Source organism: Cynocephalus volans, chromosome 9 (assembly GCF_027409185.1).
Source record: "Cynocephalus volans isolate mCynVol1 chromosome 9, mCynVol1.pri, whole genome shotgun sequence".
NCBI lineage: Eukaryota > Metazoa > Chordata > Mammalia > Dermoptera > Cynocephalidae > Cynocephalus > Cynocephalus volans.
Window position 1 is genome coordinate 5,376,249 of NC_084468.1, and position 18,964 is coordinate 5,395,212.

Sequence of the window (18,964 nt, forward strand, 5' to 3'; positions counted from 1 at the left end):
GTAAGAGGGTTAGGGACCTTAGACCTCTAGCCCATTAATCACAGGATGTGGACTAACCAGGAAAGGAAGCATGACTCTGGCTAAGGCAGCTCTCTTCAATGGGGGCACTTCCCAGAGGGCCAACCAGCTGGGGGGGTCTGTCAGCAACACTTCTAGCAGCTCGGAGAATAAATCCTTCATTTTTGAAAGAGAGGTGTACTACATCTACTATATGTAGTCTCCCACCCCACTATAAGTATATTTTATAACTGTATTCCCAGTGCAAGGACTAAAAAAGAATGTTCTGATTGGAAAGACTGAAAGTACTTTGACTCTCTGAAGGCAGAAGCCTGGACCACAGGACAACATGATGTTCTTTCCTACACTAAGAACCAAATATGTTTTGTCCTATCACCCAGATCCTATAATGTAGTGAAAAATAAAGCTCCCCTTTCGTTAGAGGTTTACTGAAAAGTTCACCCCCCTTCGGCAATGAATACACTCATGGCAAAAGAAGATTTTGTTTTTCTTTCTTTTTTTTTGTTTTTTTAACCGGTAAGGGGATTGTAGCCCTTGGCTAGGTGGTGTTTGCACCACGCTCAGCCAGTGAGCGCACCAGCCATACCCACATAGGATCCGAACCCGCGGCCTCGGCGCTATCAGCACTGCACTCTCCCCAGTGAGCCACGCGCCTGGCCCAAGATTTCATTTTTCAAGAATGACATTTCTTAATAACTTTCCAGGTCTTTTATCTTTTCAAGCAAATGAATACATTTATTAACATGGTAAGTTTTTTTTAAACATGGTAGGGTTTTGACCTCAAATACTTGTCAGGTCTACTACTCAAATGAACTTATAGCTGGACAACGTATGAACCTTGAAGATGCCTCTTCCCTGTCCACTTTAGGGTTCAATGCAGACAGTTCCACGCTTCCACCCCCAAGCCCCCAAAGGACCTTGGCAAATATCGCCTTCATTTTATGCCCAGAATTCCCTGAAATGCACCGACTTGTAAAGAATACCAAGATCTCATCTCCTATTCTAGGTTCTATGTCAAATAAAGCTGAGTTAGGTTGTCCAAACAAACTCATCAGACAGTTTACATCAGATAATGTATCACATAAAATTTAAATTTCGAACAAAATACATTTCTCCTCCTTTGGTCTCACACAGAAATTAAAGTCCCCAAATATGCATATAAACAATACTATCCTCCATCCCTTCTCCGGATTCATCAGTCCTAGCCAGATCAGGCCCATCCACATTTCCAGTTGAAGTCTGGTCCCTTCTTCAGCAGTGCTGCATGGAGATGTCTTCTAGAATTCTTCTAGGAATGCAGCTCCTTCAGCACCTCCAGAGCTGGAGAATTCCAACTCTGAGTCTCATGTGTCACACACAGACCCAAAGTTCCAGGGAGCTATCAGGTCACACAAGAAAGAGCAAAGCACCTCAAAATTTAGAAATAACAACCAAAGCCCAGGAACAAATGTGACTGCTGCAAGAGCTTACAATCTAGGCCCTAATTCCTGTATGTGAGAGCATTTTCCAAATAAAAGTTACTTCCCCAAACAAAAACATTTAACAGTCAAGACTCATTGAGGTCATCAACCACAGACCATAGCAGAAACGTAGTGTAAGTGAGGACAGAGCGTAGACAGAGGAAAAAAGAGAAAACAAAGGCTCTCTGGTTACAGCTTCTCCAGGGTGTCAGCCAATCTCCATCAGTTGACCAGAATCCATTGGCTGTTAACCTAAAGCACAATTGGGAGAAATTCATCATCAAGAGGTTAATCCTGCGGGGAAAACAAACCAAAACCCCTCACGAATTCAACCACACGGGACGCCTCCCCTTCGGGATGCAGTTTGACTCATTCCAGTCTTCTAGCAAAATCTGGGCTCGTCCAACGGCCTTCCCTCTGACGTTCTCTATTTCTACTTCCTCGGGAGAAATGGCCTATATTGTCTGATTGTTCCCTCAGCCATTTTTCTGCTCATGATTCTACAATGATTCTATCGACTGTGACCTTAGGTTACAACCAAACACACATCAAGCCAAAACCAAGCCTACCTCATTTTCCAAATGCCCCACGTGAACGACAGTTTCAGTGGTACCTACCGCCACCTCCTACATGAAAACTGGGCACGCTCTTCCTCTCCCCTCCCCCACCTGCCCTCCCCCGTGGATCTTCGTTAAATCCCTTCTCGAAGATCCCCGAGTTTGCGGCGACTGTTCCGACTCCCGCCCTTACCGCCGATCCCGCCTCAAGACGACTCGCTCTTCTCTATCCGCCGGACCAGCTCGACCAGCATCTCTGCCATCTTCGCGACCTCCTTGGCCTTCTCCTCGGCCTTGTCGCCCCTCTTCGTCCCCCTGCCCTCGACCCCGTCGTCTGGGCTCTGCAGATGGTTCAGGGCGCTCTCCTCCGACGCCTCCACCTGGGTCTTGATCTGGATGAGCATATTGTCCATCTCCCACAACTTGCTCCTGTTCCGCATGGACGCCCTCCCGTGCTCGCGGGTGAGGGACGCGATGTCCTCCCGCATCTCGTTGATGACGGGAAGCAGAAACTGCTCGAAGTCCTCCTCGGGCTCCAGCACCTCCACCTCCTCCGGCTCCGCCAGCTCGACGACGTCCAGGGGCCGCATCCTGTCCTGCCGCTTCGGAGCCGCGGTACCGACGTCTGCTGGAGAGATAAAACGGACACTCGCTACGCTTAGCAACAGAGCGCCAGAATATTCTTTCAAACTTTTACCCTTTTACAACTTTTTTTCCTCAGAGATGCCACGGAAAGAGGCGACTTACGAGCAGAGAAGCGGCGAACAAAATGGAGTCCCAGCCGTCAACCAGCGCTCTGCACGTTGCGACGCCTTTCACGACACGGGTGTGCCTCTTTACGGTCATGCGCGCGGTGCGGGCGCGCGCACGTCAACACTCGGAGACGCGGCGAACTCCATCCTGTCGCGCCCGCCGTGGCCCTTTCCCGCTTCCCCGTGGGTCGGTGCTCCCCACCTCTGCCACCCTGCGTCTGCGAGGGTGACCGCTTCCGGGTGCCCCATCCTAGAGGGTTTCTTGGGTTCGGGAGTTTACTTTAAAGAAAGATTTTCACGCTAGAAGAGGAGGATCCCATGTGATGTAGTCAAAGGTTGCGACGTGCCCGGGCTGACGCATATAGCCCCTTCCTCTTAAGCTCGGCGACCCGACCCTCTCAGTCATGTTAAAGTGTAGTTGTCGGTCTGTCTTGCATTGCCGTCGGAAGTGTCCGGGTGTCTTCACCAGGCGGCCCCCCCACACCCCGGGGGAAGAGGCCTGGTCTGAGTCACCTGAGGCCCCAGCCGCCCTGAAGCTTCAGGATTCCGAGGGCCCTGCGGTCCTCAGCTCTGTGTCCCCAGCGCCCCGGGCAGAGCTCGGCACAGGTTGATGAATTTGTGTTAACGTTAACTCAACACGAAAATTTAAGGGAAGATAACTTAACTTTCTAGCCTATTGACCCAGTCCCCCAAACAGCAATAAATATCTCAGGAACCAGTTTGCAAAGTGTCACCGATATGGCTTCTGTTTTCCAGTCCGTTGAAGGGACACAGGTCACAGTTTTGAATATAGCAGAGTTAAGGATTAAGAGAAACAAAAGCATGTCTTTTGTTTAGATTTTTCTCAGGTCCCTTACATTTTGGTTGCTCTTGTAAAAATCCAACTTTTGGGCTTTCTTTATATATTAGAGGCAGCTAGCTCATAATTTTTTTTTTTTTTTTTTTGATGAAAATGGAAGTCAGCTTTTATTTAGGGATAATGATGACCTGAAGAGAGATGTTAGGCTACCCTATCTCTTTTGGGAAGCCAGAAGGCGAGTGGCCAGACTAAAGCCATGTCAAAGACACGGGTTTACTGAGGGGTTTTTAAAGAGGGGGTTGAAGGAATGGATCGTGGGAAGTGACAAGCAGGAGGGAGGGGGACATGAGCCGTGGGGGCTCCGTGCAAGGAGCCAGGTGCAAGGTCTCGCCAAGACTCCATCTGGTTTCTGCTCCCATCCTTGATGTTATCTCAGGGTCCTGATTCAGGAAGAAATCACCATAGCTTTACTGATGTCTTGGGGTCCGGACATAAGTGGTGTCTTGTAGCAAGTCTGCAGTTCCAGGCTGATTGTTCTAAAGTGTTCTAACCCATTTTTCTGTTTAGAGCTTTATTAATTTCTTCTTCAGTTTGGTTCAGGAGATCCTTGAGAGGTGCCCTTTTCTGCTGGCTTTCAGGCTCTGATCTCTTCCATCTGCAGCTCCAGAAAGGCAGGATGGCTTTTTGTATCCTGCTCACAGCGACATAACTGTAGGGGCCAAGGGAAAACGTCACCCCCTAAAGGTTCATTAATAAAAATCACTGACAAATTTAGAACAATAGGAAGAAAAGCCATAACAAATTTTATTATTTAACTGCTAGGGGAAGACAAAGCACAGGGGCATCACAAGAGAGTAATGTTCCCTTATAAATTTTTTGTATGAATAAAAATAAATGGTTCAATAATGAGGTAACACTACACGCTTATCAGAAGAGTCAAAATTCAGAACACGGGCAACACCAAATGCTGGCGAAGATGTAGATAAACAGAAATGATCATTCCTTGCTGATGGGAATGCAAAATTGTACAAGCACATTGGGAGACAGTTTGGTAGTTGCTTACAAAACTAAATCATACTCTTACAATATGACCCAACATCACGCTCCTTGGCATTTATCCAAATGAATTGAAAACTAACGTCCACGCACAAACCTGCACATGGATGTTTATACCACCTTTATTTGTAGTTGCCAAAACTTGAAAGCAACCAAGATGTCCTTCAGTAGGTGAATAGATAAACGGTGGTACACCTGTATAGTGGAATATCGTTCAGCACTAAAAAGAAATGAGCTATCAAGCCATGAAAAGACATGGAAGAACCGTAAATGCATATTACTAAGTGAAAGGAGCCAATCTGTATGGTTACTGTATGATTCCAACTATGCAACATTCCAGAAAAGGCAAAACTATGGAGACAGTGAAAAGATCCGAGGTCCAGCGGGAAGGGAGGGATCAATACGTGGAACACGGGATCTTTAGGACAACAGAACTACTCTGTATGATACCACAGTGGTGGATACGTGTCATTACACCTTTGTCTAATCCCATAGAATGTGTAGCACCAAAAGTGAACCTGAACGTAAACTATGCAATTTGGGTGATATGAGGTGTGAACGTAGGTTCGTCGACTGTAACAAGTGTGCCACTCTGATGCAGGGATGTTGATGGTGGGAGAGGCTGTGCGTGGGGGCGGGAGGGCAGGAGGTGTATGGGAACTCTCTGTACTTCCTGTTCAACTTTGCTGTGAACCGAAAACTCTGTAAAAAATAAAATCTGTTTAAAAGGGGAGGGCAATAAACAGCTCCCACCAGGCATATGACTTGAAGCACAATTCCTCTTCCCTAGAATGGCAAATTCCTTTCCATAGCTTGGGCCCCACCCATCCTGGTTCTTTCCTGCAGGGAAGAAAACACAAAGTGCATAACATTCTTTAGGGACGTGATCTCTGACATTTTTTTGTTTTCTTTTTCATTAATTCCTGTCCTTATCTTTATTATCTCCTTTCTACTTTCTTTGATTTATTCTTTTTAAAATAATTTTTATTTATTTACTTTGTCGATATACAATGTGGTTGATTATTGTGGCCCATTACCGAAACCTCCCTCCCTCCTCCCTCTCCCCACTCCCACCCAGCAATGTCCTTTCTGTTTGCTTGTCGTATCAACTTCAAGGAATTGTAGTTGTTATGTCTTCTTCCCCCCGCTCCCGTTTTTTTTTTGTGCGTGTGTGTGAATTTATTTATTTATTTTTAGCTCCCACCAATAAGGGAGAACATGTGGTATTTCTCTTTCTGTGCCTGACTCGTTTCACTTAATATAATTCTCTCAAGGTCCATCCATGTCGTTGCAAATGGCAGTATTTCATTCGTTTTTATAGCCGAGTAGTATTCCATTGTGTAGATATACCACATTTTCCGTATCCACTCATCCGATGATGGACATTTGGGCTGGTTCCAACTCTTGGCTATTGTAAAGAGTGCTGCGATGAACATTGGGGAACAGGTATACCTTCGACTTGATGATTTCCATTCCTCTGGGTATATTCCCAGCAGTGGGATAGCTGAGTCATATGGCAGATCTATCTGCAATTGTTTGAGGAACCTCCATACCATTTTCCGTAGAGGCTGCACCATTTTGCAGTCCCACCAACAATGTATGAGAGTTCCTTTTTCTCCGCAACCTTGCCAGCATTTATCGTTCAGAGTCATTTGGGTTTTAGCCATCCTAACTGGGGTGAGATGGTATCTCAGTGTAGTTTTGATTTGCATTTCCCGGATGCTGAGTGATGTTGAGCATTTTTTCATATGTCTGTTGGCCATTTGTATATCTTCCTTAGAGAAATGCCTACTTAGCTCTTTTGCCCATTTTTTAATTGGGTTGCTTGTTTTCTTCTTGTAAAGTTGTTTGAGTTCCTTATATATTCTGGGTATTAATCCTTTGTCAGATGTATATTTTGCAAATATTTTCTCCCACTGTGTTGGTTGTCTTTTAACTCTGTTAATTGTTTCTTTTGCTGTGCAGAAGCTTTTTAGTTTGATATAATCCCATTTGTTTATTTTTCCTTTGGTTGCCCGTGCTTTTGGGGTCGTATTCATGAAGTCTGTGTCCAGTCCTACTTCCTGAAGTGTTTCTCCTATGTTTTCTTTAAGAAAATTTATTGTTTCAGGGTGTGTATTTAATTCTTTAATCCATTTTGAGTTGACTTTAGTGTATGGTGAAAGGTATGGGTCTAGTTTCATTCTCCTGCATATTGATATCCAGTTCTCCCAGCACCATTTGCTAAAGAGGCAGTCTCTTCCCCAGTGTATAGGCTTGGGGCCTTTGTCAAAGATCAGATGGCTGTAGGTGTGTGGGTTGATTTCTGGATTCTCTATTCTATTCCATTGATCAGTGTGTCTGTTTTTATGCCAGTACCATATTGTTTTGGTTATTATAGCTTTGTAGTATAGTTTAAAGTCAGGTAGTGTTATGCCTCCAGCTTTATTTTTTTTGCTCAGTGTTGCTTTGGCTATGTGTGGTCTTTTGTTATTTCATATAAATGTCTGGATAGTTCTTTCCATTTCTGAGAAAAATGACTTTGGAATTTTGATGGGGATTGCATTGAATTTGTATATCACTTTGGGTAGTATGGACATTTTCACCATGTTGATTCTTCCAATCCAAGAGCATGGGATATCTTTCCATCTTCTTGTATCCTCTCTAATTTCTCTCAGCAGTGGTTTGTAGTTCTCATTATAGAGATTTTTCACCTCCTTGGTTAACTCAATTCATAAGTATTTTATTTTATTTTTGGTGGCTATTGTAAATGGGCAGGCTTTCTTGATTTCTCTTTCTGCATGTTCACTATTGGAGAAAAGAAATGCTACTGATTTTTGTGTGTTGATTTTGTATCCTGCTACTGTGCTGAAATCATTTATCAATTCCAAGAGTTTTTTTGTAGAGGTTTTAGGCTGTTCGATATATAGGATCATGTCATCTGCAAACAGGGACAGTTTGACTTCATCTTTTCCAATCTGGATGCCCTTTATTTCCTTCTCTTCTCTGATTGCTCTGGCTAGTACTTCCAACACTATGTTGAATAGGAATGGTGAGAGTGGGCATCCTTGTCTAGTTCCTGTTCTTAAAGGAAAAGCTTTCAGCTTTTGCCCATTCAGGATGATATTGGCAGTGGGTTTGGCATATATGGCTTTAATTATGTTGAGATACTTTCCATCTACAACTAACTTATAGAGGGTCTTTGTCATGAATGAGTGCTGAATTTTATCAAATGCTTTTTCAGCACGTATAATCATATGGTCCTTGTGTTTGAGTTTATTAATATGGTGTATCACATTTATTGATTTGCGTATGTTGAACCAACCTTGCATCCCTTGGATGAATCCCACTTGATCGTGGTGAATAATTTTACGTATGTGTTTCTGTATTCTGTTTGCTAGTATTTTATTGAGGATTTTGGCATCTATATTCATCAAGGATATTGGCCTGTAGTTTTCTTTTTTGGTTATATCTTTACCTGGTTTTGGTATCAGGATGATGTTTGCTTCATAGAATGAGTTTGGGAGATTTGCGTCTGTTTCAATCTTTTGGAATAGTTTGTAAAGAATCGGTGTCAATTCTTCTTTGAATGTTTGGTAAAATTCTGCTGTGAATCCATCTGGTCCTGGGCTTTTCTTTGTTGGGAGCTTTCTGATAACAGCTTCAATCTCCTTTGTTGTTATTTGTCTGTTCAGATTTTCTACATCTTCATGGCTCAGTTCTAGGAGCTTGTGTGTGTCCAGAAATTTATCCATTTCCTCCAGATTTTCAAACTTGTTGGCGTATAGTTGTTTATAGTAGTCTTGAATGATTCCTTGTATTTCAGATGAATCAGTTGTAATATCGCCTTTTTCATTTCTAATTTTTGTTATTTGAATCTTCTCTCTTCTGTTTTTGGTTAGGCAAGCTAATGGTTTGTCAATTTTATTCATCTTTCCAGAAAACCAGCTTTTTGATTCATTGATCTTTTGTATGATTTTTTGGGTTTCAATTTCATTAAGAATGATGTCTTTCCGTCTGCTAACTTTAGGTTTGGATTGTTCTTGATTTTCTAATTCTTTAAGGTGAAGTGTTAGGTTGTTGACTTGCCATCTTTCCATTCTTCTGAGGTGAGCATTTAATGCAATAAATTTCCCCCTTAATACTGCTTTTGCAGTATCCCACAGGTTTTGGTAGGATGTATCTTTATTTTCATTAGTTTCAATAATTTTTTTTATTTCCTGCTTGATTTCTTCTTGGACCCATATGTCATTAAGTAGAATGCTGTTTAATTTCCTTGTGTTTGTATAGTTTCCAGAATTTCATTTGTTATTGATTTCTAGTTTTAATCCATTATGGTCTGAGAAAATACATGGGATAATTCCAATTTTTTTGAATTTGTTGAGACTTGATTTGTGACCTAATATGTGATCTATCCTGGAGTATGATCCATGTGCTGATGAGAAGAATGATTATTCTGAGGTTGTTGGATGGAATGTTCTGTAGATATCTGCCATGTCCAATTGGTCTAGAGTATTGTTTAGATCTTGTGTTTCTCTGTTGATTCTTTGCCTAGATGATCTGTCCAATATTGACAGTGGGGTGTTCAGGTCCCCTGCTATTATGGTATTAGTGTCTATTTCCTTCTTTAGGTAATAGAGTTTGTTTTATAAATATGGCTGCTCCAACTTTAGGTGCGTACATATTTATGATTGTTATGTCTTCTTGATGGATCAGTCCTTTAATCATTATGTAGTGTCCCTCATTGTCTCTTTTTATGGTTTTTAGTTCAAAGTCTGCTTTGTCAGATATAAGAATAGCTGCTCCATCTCGTTTTTCTTTTCTGTTTGCATGGTAAATCTTTTCCAATCCTTTCACTCTTAGTCTATGTGAGTCTTTATGGGTGAGGTGGGTCTCTTGAAGGCAGCATATAGTTGGGTCCTCCTTTTTAATCCAGTCAGCCAGTCTGTGTCTTTTGATTGGGGAATTTAAGCCTTTTACATTCAGAGTTGTTATTGAAAAGTGATGATTTATTCCTAGCATTTTATTGATTGTTGTTTGGTTGTCTTAGGTGTCTTTTGTTCCTTGCTTTCTGATTTACTGTTTGTTTTCTGTGTTTGTTGGTTCCTTAGGTTGTAGATAGCTTTTTTGTTTGTTTGTTTTCTCTTCATGAATGCCATTTTTATTATAGTAGTGGGTTTAGATTTTTCTTGGATTTTTATGGCAGTGGTAGTTATTTTTCAGGAACCAAACCCAGTACTCCCTTGAGAATTTCCTGTAAGGGTCGTCGTGTGGTGGTGAACTCCCGCAGTTTTTGTTTGTCTGAGAAATATACTATTTGCCCTTCATTTCTGAAGGATAGCCTTGCAGGGTAGAGTATTCTTGGCTGACAATCTTTGTCTTTTAGTATTTTGAATATATCATACCATTCCTTTCTGGCTTTTAGGGTTTATGATAAAAAGTCTGATGTTAGCCTGATTGGGGCTCCCTTATAGGTGATTTGACGCTTCTCCCTTGCAGCTTTTAAGATTCTCTCTTTGTCTTTGAGTTTTGCCAATTTGACTATAACATGTCTTGGAGAAGGCCTTTTTGGGTTGAATACGTTTGGAGATCGTTGAGCTTCCTGGATCTGAAGATCTGTGATTTTTCCTATACCTGGGAATTTTTCTGCCACTATTTTGTTGAATATGTTTTCAATGCAATCTCCTTTTTCCTCCCCTTCTGGAATACCCATGACTCGGATATTTGAGCGCTTAAGGTTGTCTGATCTCTCTCTCAGATTTCCTTCAATGCTTTTGTTTCTTTTTTCTTTTTCTTTTTTGTCTGCTTGTGTTATTTCAAACAGCCCATCTTCAAGTTCAGAGGTTCTCTCTTCAACTTCCACAAGCCTGCTGGTTAAACTCTCCGTTGTGTTTTTTATTTCGTTGAATAACTTCTTCAGTTCAGCAAGTTCTGCTACATTTTTTTTCAGGGCATTGATCTCCTTGTACATTTCCTCTTTCAGGTCCAGTATACTTTTCCTCATTTCATCATGATGTCTAGCTGAGTTTTCTTGTATCTCATTCAGTTTCCTTAGAATTATCACTCAAATTTCCTTGTCAGTCATTTCAAGGGCTTCTTGTTCTATAGGATCTAGACCTTGAGATTTATTACCTTTGGGTGGTGTGCTTTCTTGATTTTTTGTATTTCTGGTATCTTTTCTTTGATGTTTATTCATTGTGGCAGGGGGTTTCACAGTCCACAGGTTTGACACTATTGACTGACTAAGATGTTGCTGTTTTTGCCAATTTGGTATGGCTACCTCAGTGACTACTCAGTTGGCCACTAGTGCCTTGCATATGTGGTTCCCTCAGGTCTTGGGCCTCTCCGGGCAGCCACCTCTCTGGTCAGCTTGGACTCAGCCGGGCTGCCGGGTGACGGGGCGGTACCACAGGGTGTCACTACTGCCGCTGCCGCTTCCTCCACTGCTGCCGCCGCCGCCACTCACAGTGCTGCCGCCGGCACCACTGCCACTGGTTCTGTTGCCACCGGCTCTGCTGCCACCGCTTCCCCCACTCCCGCCACTACTGCTGGTGCCGCTTCCCCCGCTGCTGCCGCTGGCACCACTACTGTTGGTGCCACTGCCACCGCTGCTGCTGCTGCCGCTGCCGCCGCTCCTGAACCTTTTACTCCTTTTATTTCAGCTCAATCTCCTCTCTTAATAGTTTCTGAGGCTGGGAAGTCCAAAGTCCATCTGGTGGTGGCAACAGTGGCCCAGGGGTCTCACATTGCAAGATGGTGGAAGCAAAGAGAGCAAGAGCTTCTTTGATTTATTCTGTGTTCCTTTAACTTCTTAGGTGAAACTCTTAACTTACTAATACTTTTCTTTTTTTTTTTTTCAAGATTTAAGATCTTGAATTCCATCAAGTATGACTTTAGCTGTATGACACAAATTTTGATATTCGTTTTTATTATTATTTCATTCTAAGTGTACTTTTATTCCCATTATGATTTTTTCTTAATCCATAAATTATTAGAACTGGGTGCTATGGTTTGAGTGTTATCTCAGAATTCATGTGTTGGAAATTGGGTCCCCCAGTGTAAAGGTGTTGGGAGGTAGGACTCTTAAGAGATGATTGAGTCATTAAGAGGAATTAATGCCACTCTCTTAGGAGAACATAACCTGGTTAATTCTCTCTGGAGTGAGTGGGTTCTCGCTCTTGTGGGACTGGATTAGTTACATGACAGCAGGTTGTTATAAAATGAGGCTGCCCCTCCTGTTTTGCCTCTTTTGCATGCCCATGCTTGTGTTTTTGCTTTTCTGCCATGGTATGATGCAGTATGAAAGCCACCAGAGGCTGCCACCATGCCCTTGAACTTCCCAGCCTCCAGAAATAGGAGCCAAATAAACTTCTTTATACATTTCCCTGTCTCAGTGTAGTGTATTGAATTATATCTCCCCAAAACCCACTGAAACTTGAATTGTGTTCCCCAAGTTTTATATATTAGAAACTTAGCCCCCACTGTGACTGTTAAGAGGGTGGGAAATCCTATTATGGTAATTGTAAGGTGGGGCTTTGAAGAGGTGATTGGATTGTAGGACCATGCAGTAGTAAATGCATTAAAAATGGTGGTCGGGGCATGGTTCTGAGGGCTTTAAAAGAAGAGGAGAGTCTCTCTCTCTGCTCTCTCTTCTTCCACCATCTTGCAATATGAGACCCCTTGGTCACTGTTGCCACTCTCAGGTGAACTTTGGACTTCCCAGCTTCAGAAACTGTAAGCAATACAAATCGTTTTCTTTATAAATCACCCAGTCTTAGGTATTCTGTTATAGCAACAGAAAATGGACTAAAACCCTCTTTTAATATTTTCAACCACATAAGGACTGTTTATGCTGATTTCTAAATTGCATCCTGCTTAGAGATGGAGTTCTGTCTGATACTAATTCTTTGAGATTTAAGATTTGCTTTATGGCCTGTGTACATTTAGCACATTTTACATGTGTGCTTGAGCATTCTCCAGTTATTGGGAGCAGGACTTCATGCATGTCCACCACCTCCTGCCTCTATTCTTGCAATAGCTTCCTGTTTTTGCCTTGCTCTTCTGTAGTCTAACCGCTGCACAGCTCCCATTTCTTTGCTGCTCTGCAGAGTTTCTGTCCAGAATCATTTTTCTTTCTCTTGAGTAAATTCTTTAGAAATTTAGAAATTCTTTAGAAATTAGCAAAGTCAAAGATGCAGTTTTGCACACCAGTTTGGCTATGGGCAGCCCCAGGGCATCATCAGCTGTCACCTAAGAACAAACAGAGGTACGAATAAAACCAGGCAGTTTCAGCCAGTAAATGATGTGACAATGTGGAGTTTCCCCAAGCTGGAAACTGGGCAATAGTTTGTCCTGAACCAAGTGAGGCAAGGCAGGGCCACATGGGGGAAGAAGTGGAACTCTGAGTCCTATAATTTGGGTCCAAACCTTGCAGAGAGGAGCAGATAAGAGAGTTTTTATTCCCTCTTGATGCCCTGGGAGGGGGGTGATGTTGAGGGCCCAGTGAGAAAGGCTTGGAGCACAGAGCAGCCTTTAATGAATCCCAGAGAGAGCACAGCCCCTGGACACCCGTGAGCCCTCTGGGAGGATTGAAGCTGCTTTCACACCTAAGGTTTGAAGCTGCTTACACACCTGAGGCCTGAGGAGCACCAGTATGGTGTTGCAGGCCCTGACTGTAGATGCTCAGAGGCTGAGCCACTCCCCTGCCCAAGGTTGAGAGAGGTCTGATGTTATAAACTGAATGTTTGTATACCCCCAAATTCATATGTTGAAATCTTAACCATCAATGTGATGGTATTTGGAGATGAAGTAATTAGGGTTAGAATTGAGGGTGGGGCCCCATGATGGGATTAATGCCCTTACAAAAAGACACAAGAGTTTGCTCTTCATTCTGCTGTCTGCCACGAGGATAGAATGAGAAGACATCCATCAAACCAGGAAGAGAGCCCTCACCAGACACTGGATCTGCTGGTGCCTTGATCTTTGACTTCCAGCCTCCAGAACTGTGAGAAATAAGTGTTTATTGTCTAGGCCACTCAGTCTGTGGTAATTTGTTACAGCAGCTTCAGCAAACTAAGACGACTGGGTCTGCCCCTAAGGATGCTGGGAGCAGGCAAGCCTCCTCCCCCTGCTGTTTGCACCATCGGTCCAGAAGTGCACAAACTGTCACATTTTCCCCACTTTCTGTTTTGCTGCTTCTCCAGAGCCTTGAACAGCTTGACCAGGCCAAAGCCTGAAATTGCTATAAATGTATGGGGAGAGTGGGAATACATGTATGGTCCAAAAGCTTTATCTTGCTACTGGGAGAAAGAGCAGGGAGAGCAGGGGATAAAGCTGTCTTGGCAGTGGTGAAGTGTAATGATTATTTTATTTTGATGGCTCAGTAAAGAAATATAGGTTTGTTTATGATTATTAGGGGGGAAAACCCCAGGAAATTACTAGAAACTTTGAAAAGACTAGTAGAGCTTTCAAAGTAATGAGGGGAAGAGAATAAGATAGAAATCTAGATGACTGAAAAAGAAAAATGAAAAGAGAAAACAATAAGCAAAATACATTATAAATAGAAAACAGAAGGAATAAAATCTGAGCAGTGAGCATACTAACTTTTCTTAAAAGATAGAATCTGGCAGTTGAAGTTAAAGCTAAAATCCAGGTGTGATTTATAAGAAACACACCTGAAATGAAGTGACAATGAAAGTATAAACATTAAGGAATAAAGTAGAATTTAAGGTCAGATGTGTCAAACAGAAATAAGAGGGACATTAAAAAATATGATTTACAAAGAGGTTATATTGTCTCAGTTATCTATTGCTGTGTTCATGACACCACAAAACTTAATGGTTCAGCACCAAAACAATTGTTTGCCACAACTCTGGGGCCAGGGGTTTGGACAGGGCTCAGCTGGTTGGTTCTTCTGCTTCATATAGTATCTCCTGGAGTCACTTGCTCAGCTGCTTTGAGCTGCTGCTGGCTGGGATGGGCTGAAAGACCCAGAAAGGTCTCACTCACTGTCTGGGGTCTTAGGTGGGGTGTTTGGAATGGCCAGGGGCTTTCTCTTTTACTCTCATTACCTTGGTGAGAAGGATTTGTATGCTGCCTTTGGATGTCAGGGAAGCTGGAAAATGTGGTCCCCAGTAGGAAGCCACTTCTCATCTGAAACCAGTTTATATCATGGAGGGGAAGAATGGGTGTTGGTAGACTGCTAACCATCTCTCCCACAATCAAAAACACCCCCATATTATTTAAGCCAGTTTGAGCTAGGTTTTGTACAGTCTGGATTATACAACAGGAGCTGTTGGATATGAAGTGTAAATTTAAATTTGTTTTATCTTTTAAAATTTTTACATTTATATTTTTCACATTTTCGTATTTTTCTTTTTAACATTTTAATATTTTTTGTGAAAAGAATATGTATATAACATTACTGTATTCATATTATCATATGAAAATTATTCATATTGTCATATATAATCACATGAAAATTTGCCACACTGCAGGCCACAAACCCTGCAAGGGGGGGGGGCAGTGCACCACAATGTTACTCAAGTAATATTTAACTAGTTAAGTACTTAACTATTAATAGCCTACTAATAGCCTTCTGTTAGTAGGCTACTTCACTGTTTGGCTAGGTATGCCATGTATTCATGACATATTTAACCTTGAATTTTCCAATGCAGTATATTTATTGAAAAAAATCAGTGTATGTATGAATGGACCCATGCAGTTCTAACCTGTGTTGTTTAATGGCTTGCTGTATATAAAATATAGTTTCAGGAGTGGCTGGTTAGCTCACTTGGTTAGAGTGTGGTGTTGATAACAGCAAGGTCAAGAGTTCAGATTCCCTTACTGGCCAGCTGCCAAAAAAATGTATGTATGTATGTATAACTATAGAATAATTTTAAAGGAAACTCACATATAACCATCAACCAGACCAAGAAAGAAGACCTGAGGGCTGGCCCATGGCTCACTTGGGAGAGTGTGGTGCTGATAACACCAAGGCCACGGGTTCGGATCCCTATATAGGGAGGTCGGTTAGCTCACTTGGGAGAGCGTGGAGCCGACAACACCAAGTCAAGGGTTAAGATCCCCTTACCAGTCATCTTTAAAAAAAAAAAAAGAAAAAAAAAGAAAAGAAAAAGAAAACCCGGCAAACACTCCCAGAAATCCAGGTGTGTTCCTTCTTATTCCAGCTCTGCCCTCTCCTTGCTAGAGGAAACCCCTCGTGATTTTTTGATTAGTCATTTCTTCACTTTCTTTATTGTCTTATCAGCTATGAGTGTAATAATAAAGAATGTGATATCGTTTTCTCCATGTTTGAGCTTAATGTAAATGGAATCATAATTATTCTTTTTTTTTTTTTTTTTTTGGCTGCTGGCTGGTACAGAGATCCAAGCCCATCACCTTGGTGTTATAAGTCTGTGCTCTAACCAGCTGAGCTAACTGGCCAGCCCTCATATTACTTATTTGCATCTTGCTTCTTCTGCTCAATGTCAGGGTACTTCAAAATGTTTGTGGAAGAATGGAGTTACAAGATAACATGAATCTTTCATGAACTTTCTGAAGATCCCCCATATTATCCTGGATGCACGTATTTATCTATGTGTCTATCTACCTACCCGAGAGTCACCTGTGTTGGTGCAGGCTGGAGTAGTTCACTCATTTTGATAGTTTTATACACAGCTTCTTAAATTTGAGTGTGCATCAGAATAATCTGGAAAGCTTGCTAAAACACATTGCTGGGCACACTCCTAGAGTTTCTGACTTATTTGGTCTGGGATAGGGAGGGTCCAAGAATTTGTATTTCTAACAATGTCCCAGGTGATGCTGGCACTGCTGGGCTGGGGGCAGACTTTGAGACCCACTGTTCTATGATATCTCTGAATGAATGTACCACTCTTGACTTATGCACGTGCTCTTGATGGACCTTTGGGTGGTTTCCAATTTACAGTTATGAGCCATGCTGTATGAACAATGTTATATATTCTTGTGCACACGTACGTGATTTTTTTCTTGGTTACACACCTAGAACAGAATTGCTGGGTGTAGAGTATGCACAAGTGTAACTTTAGAAGATCATGCTAAACTATTTCCTGTTTGCTCCTTCACTTTACTCTCACACTGGAGGTGTGTGAGGGTTTCTGTGACTGCCCACTAACACATATTTTTAATTTTTTAAATAAAAAATATGGCAGATGTGAAATAGTCTTACTGTGGCTCTAATTTGCATTGACCTGATTACTAGTGAGTTTGAGCATCTTTTCACGTGTATATCAACTACTGCGATTTCATCTGGGGGATACTTGCATATGATGTGAGGGAGGGTCACATTTCTTTTTGTTCTAAGTGGATAAGCAGTTGTCACAGCACCTCTGCCACATAACCCCTCTTCCCCCCATGAGGCATCCCACCTCTCTCACGTCAGCGTCCGTGTGTGCACAGCCCTGGTTCTGGGCTCTCTATTTACTGTGGTCTGAATGTGTGTGTCCCCCACAAATTCATATGCTGAATCCTAACCCCCAAGGTGATGGTGTTAGGAGGTGGGGCCATTGGGAGGTGATTAGGTCGTGATGGTGGAGCCCTCATGAATGCAATTAGTGCCCTCATAAAAAGACCCCAGAGAGCTGCCTCCCCCTTTCCACTACGTGAGGACACAGAGAGAAGGCACTATCTATGAACCAGGAAATGGGCCCTCACCAGACACCGAGTCTGCCAGCACCTTGATCTTGGACTTCCCAGGCTCCAGGCCTGTGGGAAATTTTCTGCTGTTTATAAGCCACCCAGTCTAGGACATTGTTATAGCAACCTGAAAGGGCTAACACATGTACTTACCAATATATTTTAGAATCATCTTGTCAAATTCCACAACAAACCCATTGGGATTTTGTTGGGATTATGCTTTTCAGTGAGCAACATAGTTCATTGGGAGTTGTGTTGGTTTTACGAAAATAACAAATGGATGTTGGGCTTTAGTAACGGCTCTGTCTATTGTGGATGGGTTTTCTCCTTTACTCTCTGTTCTCACTCTTCTCAGTGGAGGGAGCTGGAGGCACCCTGCCAGAGGAAGTGGCTTTCCTGCAGCTTCTGGCCTGGCCGGGATGGGCACTGTGGGTGACGGCACTTCCAGTGGGTGTGGTCCTTCTACAGCCTGGCAGCTCTCACCTGGGGATAACCTTTCTGCAGCATTCCTGGCAAGGAAACCAAGCCCCCGTGAGGCCTCTGTGCTCTAAAGGGCTCCTGCCCCACTGCCCCGTGCCCCGTTCACTGCCGCACAAGCATGTCCCAGCTTGCCCAGCAACTCCAGCCCAGCTCCTGACCGGCCAAACCAGAGAAACTCTCTGTTATCCAGTGGCCAAAACTCACCTTCTCCAAGAAGGTCTGAATCCTTCCAAGTTTGTCCGTCCCTGGGTACTTTCCTTCAGCCCTAGGGTACCATATAATTTCCTTATATCTTATAGTTTACTCTTTGAAACTGCTTAAAATTGATGTAGTTCACTTACCATAAAATTCATCTTTCAAAGTGCACAGCTCTGTGGTTTTAAGTATATCCACAAAGAGGTGCATCCATCACCAGTATCTAATTCCACAATTTCATCTTCCCAAAAGGTCCCTGTGCCTGCGAGAGGCCACTCCCGTTCTCTCCTCCCCCGCTCCCTGGCAATCACGCGTCTGTCTTTGTTCTCTATAGATTTGGCTATTCTGGACATTTCGTACGAGTGGACTCATACAGTGTGTGGCCTTTTGTGTCTGGCTTCCTTCATTCAGCGTGCTGTTTTCAAGGTTCATTCATGTCGTGACATGTGTCAGTACTTCATCCCTTCTATCTCTGGATTAGATTCCATTGCATGAATACACCACATCTTGTTTATCCATTTATCTGTTGATGGACAGGTGGGTTGTTTCCAGCTTTTGGCTTTTGTGACCAATGCTGCTGTGAACACAGGTGTACAGGTTTTTGTGTGCATGGATGTTTTCAATTCTCTTAGGAATAAACCTAGGAGTGAAAATTACACCTTTATGTTGTTAATAATTCTTATATTGAACCTCCCTTGTCTCCCTGCTGTGTAGTTTCATCTCTTTGTGGACCCAGCCTGCTGCCGTGGCTCCCCTGAATGGCAGGTGGTGCCCTGGGGCACAGGAGGGAGTCTGAGGCTGGAACCCCAGCTTGGTCTCACTGTACCCAAGCTCAGTGCTGTGGTGTCCTCCCCTGACCAGTGGGCACAGTCAAGCCCCATCGCAGGGCTGTCGCTGGTGCAGGAAGGCTGGAATGTGGGAGGGGAAAACCTGGACCTTGTAATGTAATTTTTATTAAAAAAAAATAAGAGAAAACCACAAACATGATCATTT

General features: G+C 42.8%; 1 protein-coding gene across 1 annotated transcript; it reads right to left on the bottom strand.

Annotated features, from left to right (window-relative positions):
- Positions 1–725: 725 nt before the first annotated feature.
- Positions 726–2,857, bottom strand: MRFAP1 (Morf4 family associated protein 1). Its single transcript, XM_063107942.1, has 3 exons — positions 2,783–2,857; positions 2,229–2,660; positions 726–1,730 (listed from the first exon to the last, which is right to left on the bottom strand). Exon 2 carries the CDS (start codon positions 2,623–2,625, stop codon positions 2,242–2,244), a length of 384 nt encoding a protein of 127 aa, XP_062964012.1. The 5' UTR covers positions 2,626–2,660; positions 2,783–2,857; the 3' UTR covers positions 726–1,730; positions 2,229–2,241.
- Between the last annotated feature and the right edge of the window lie 16,107 nt (positions 2,858–18,964).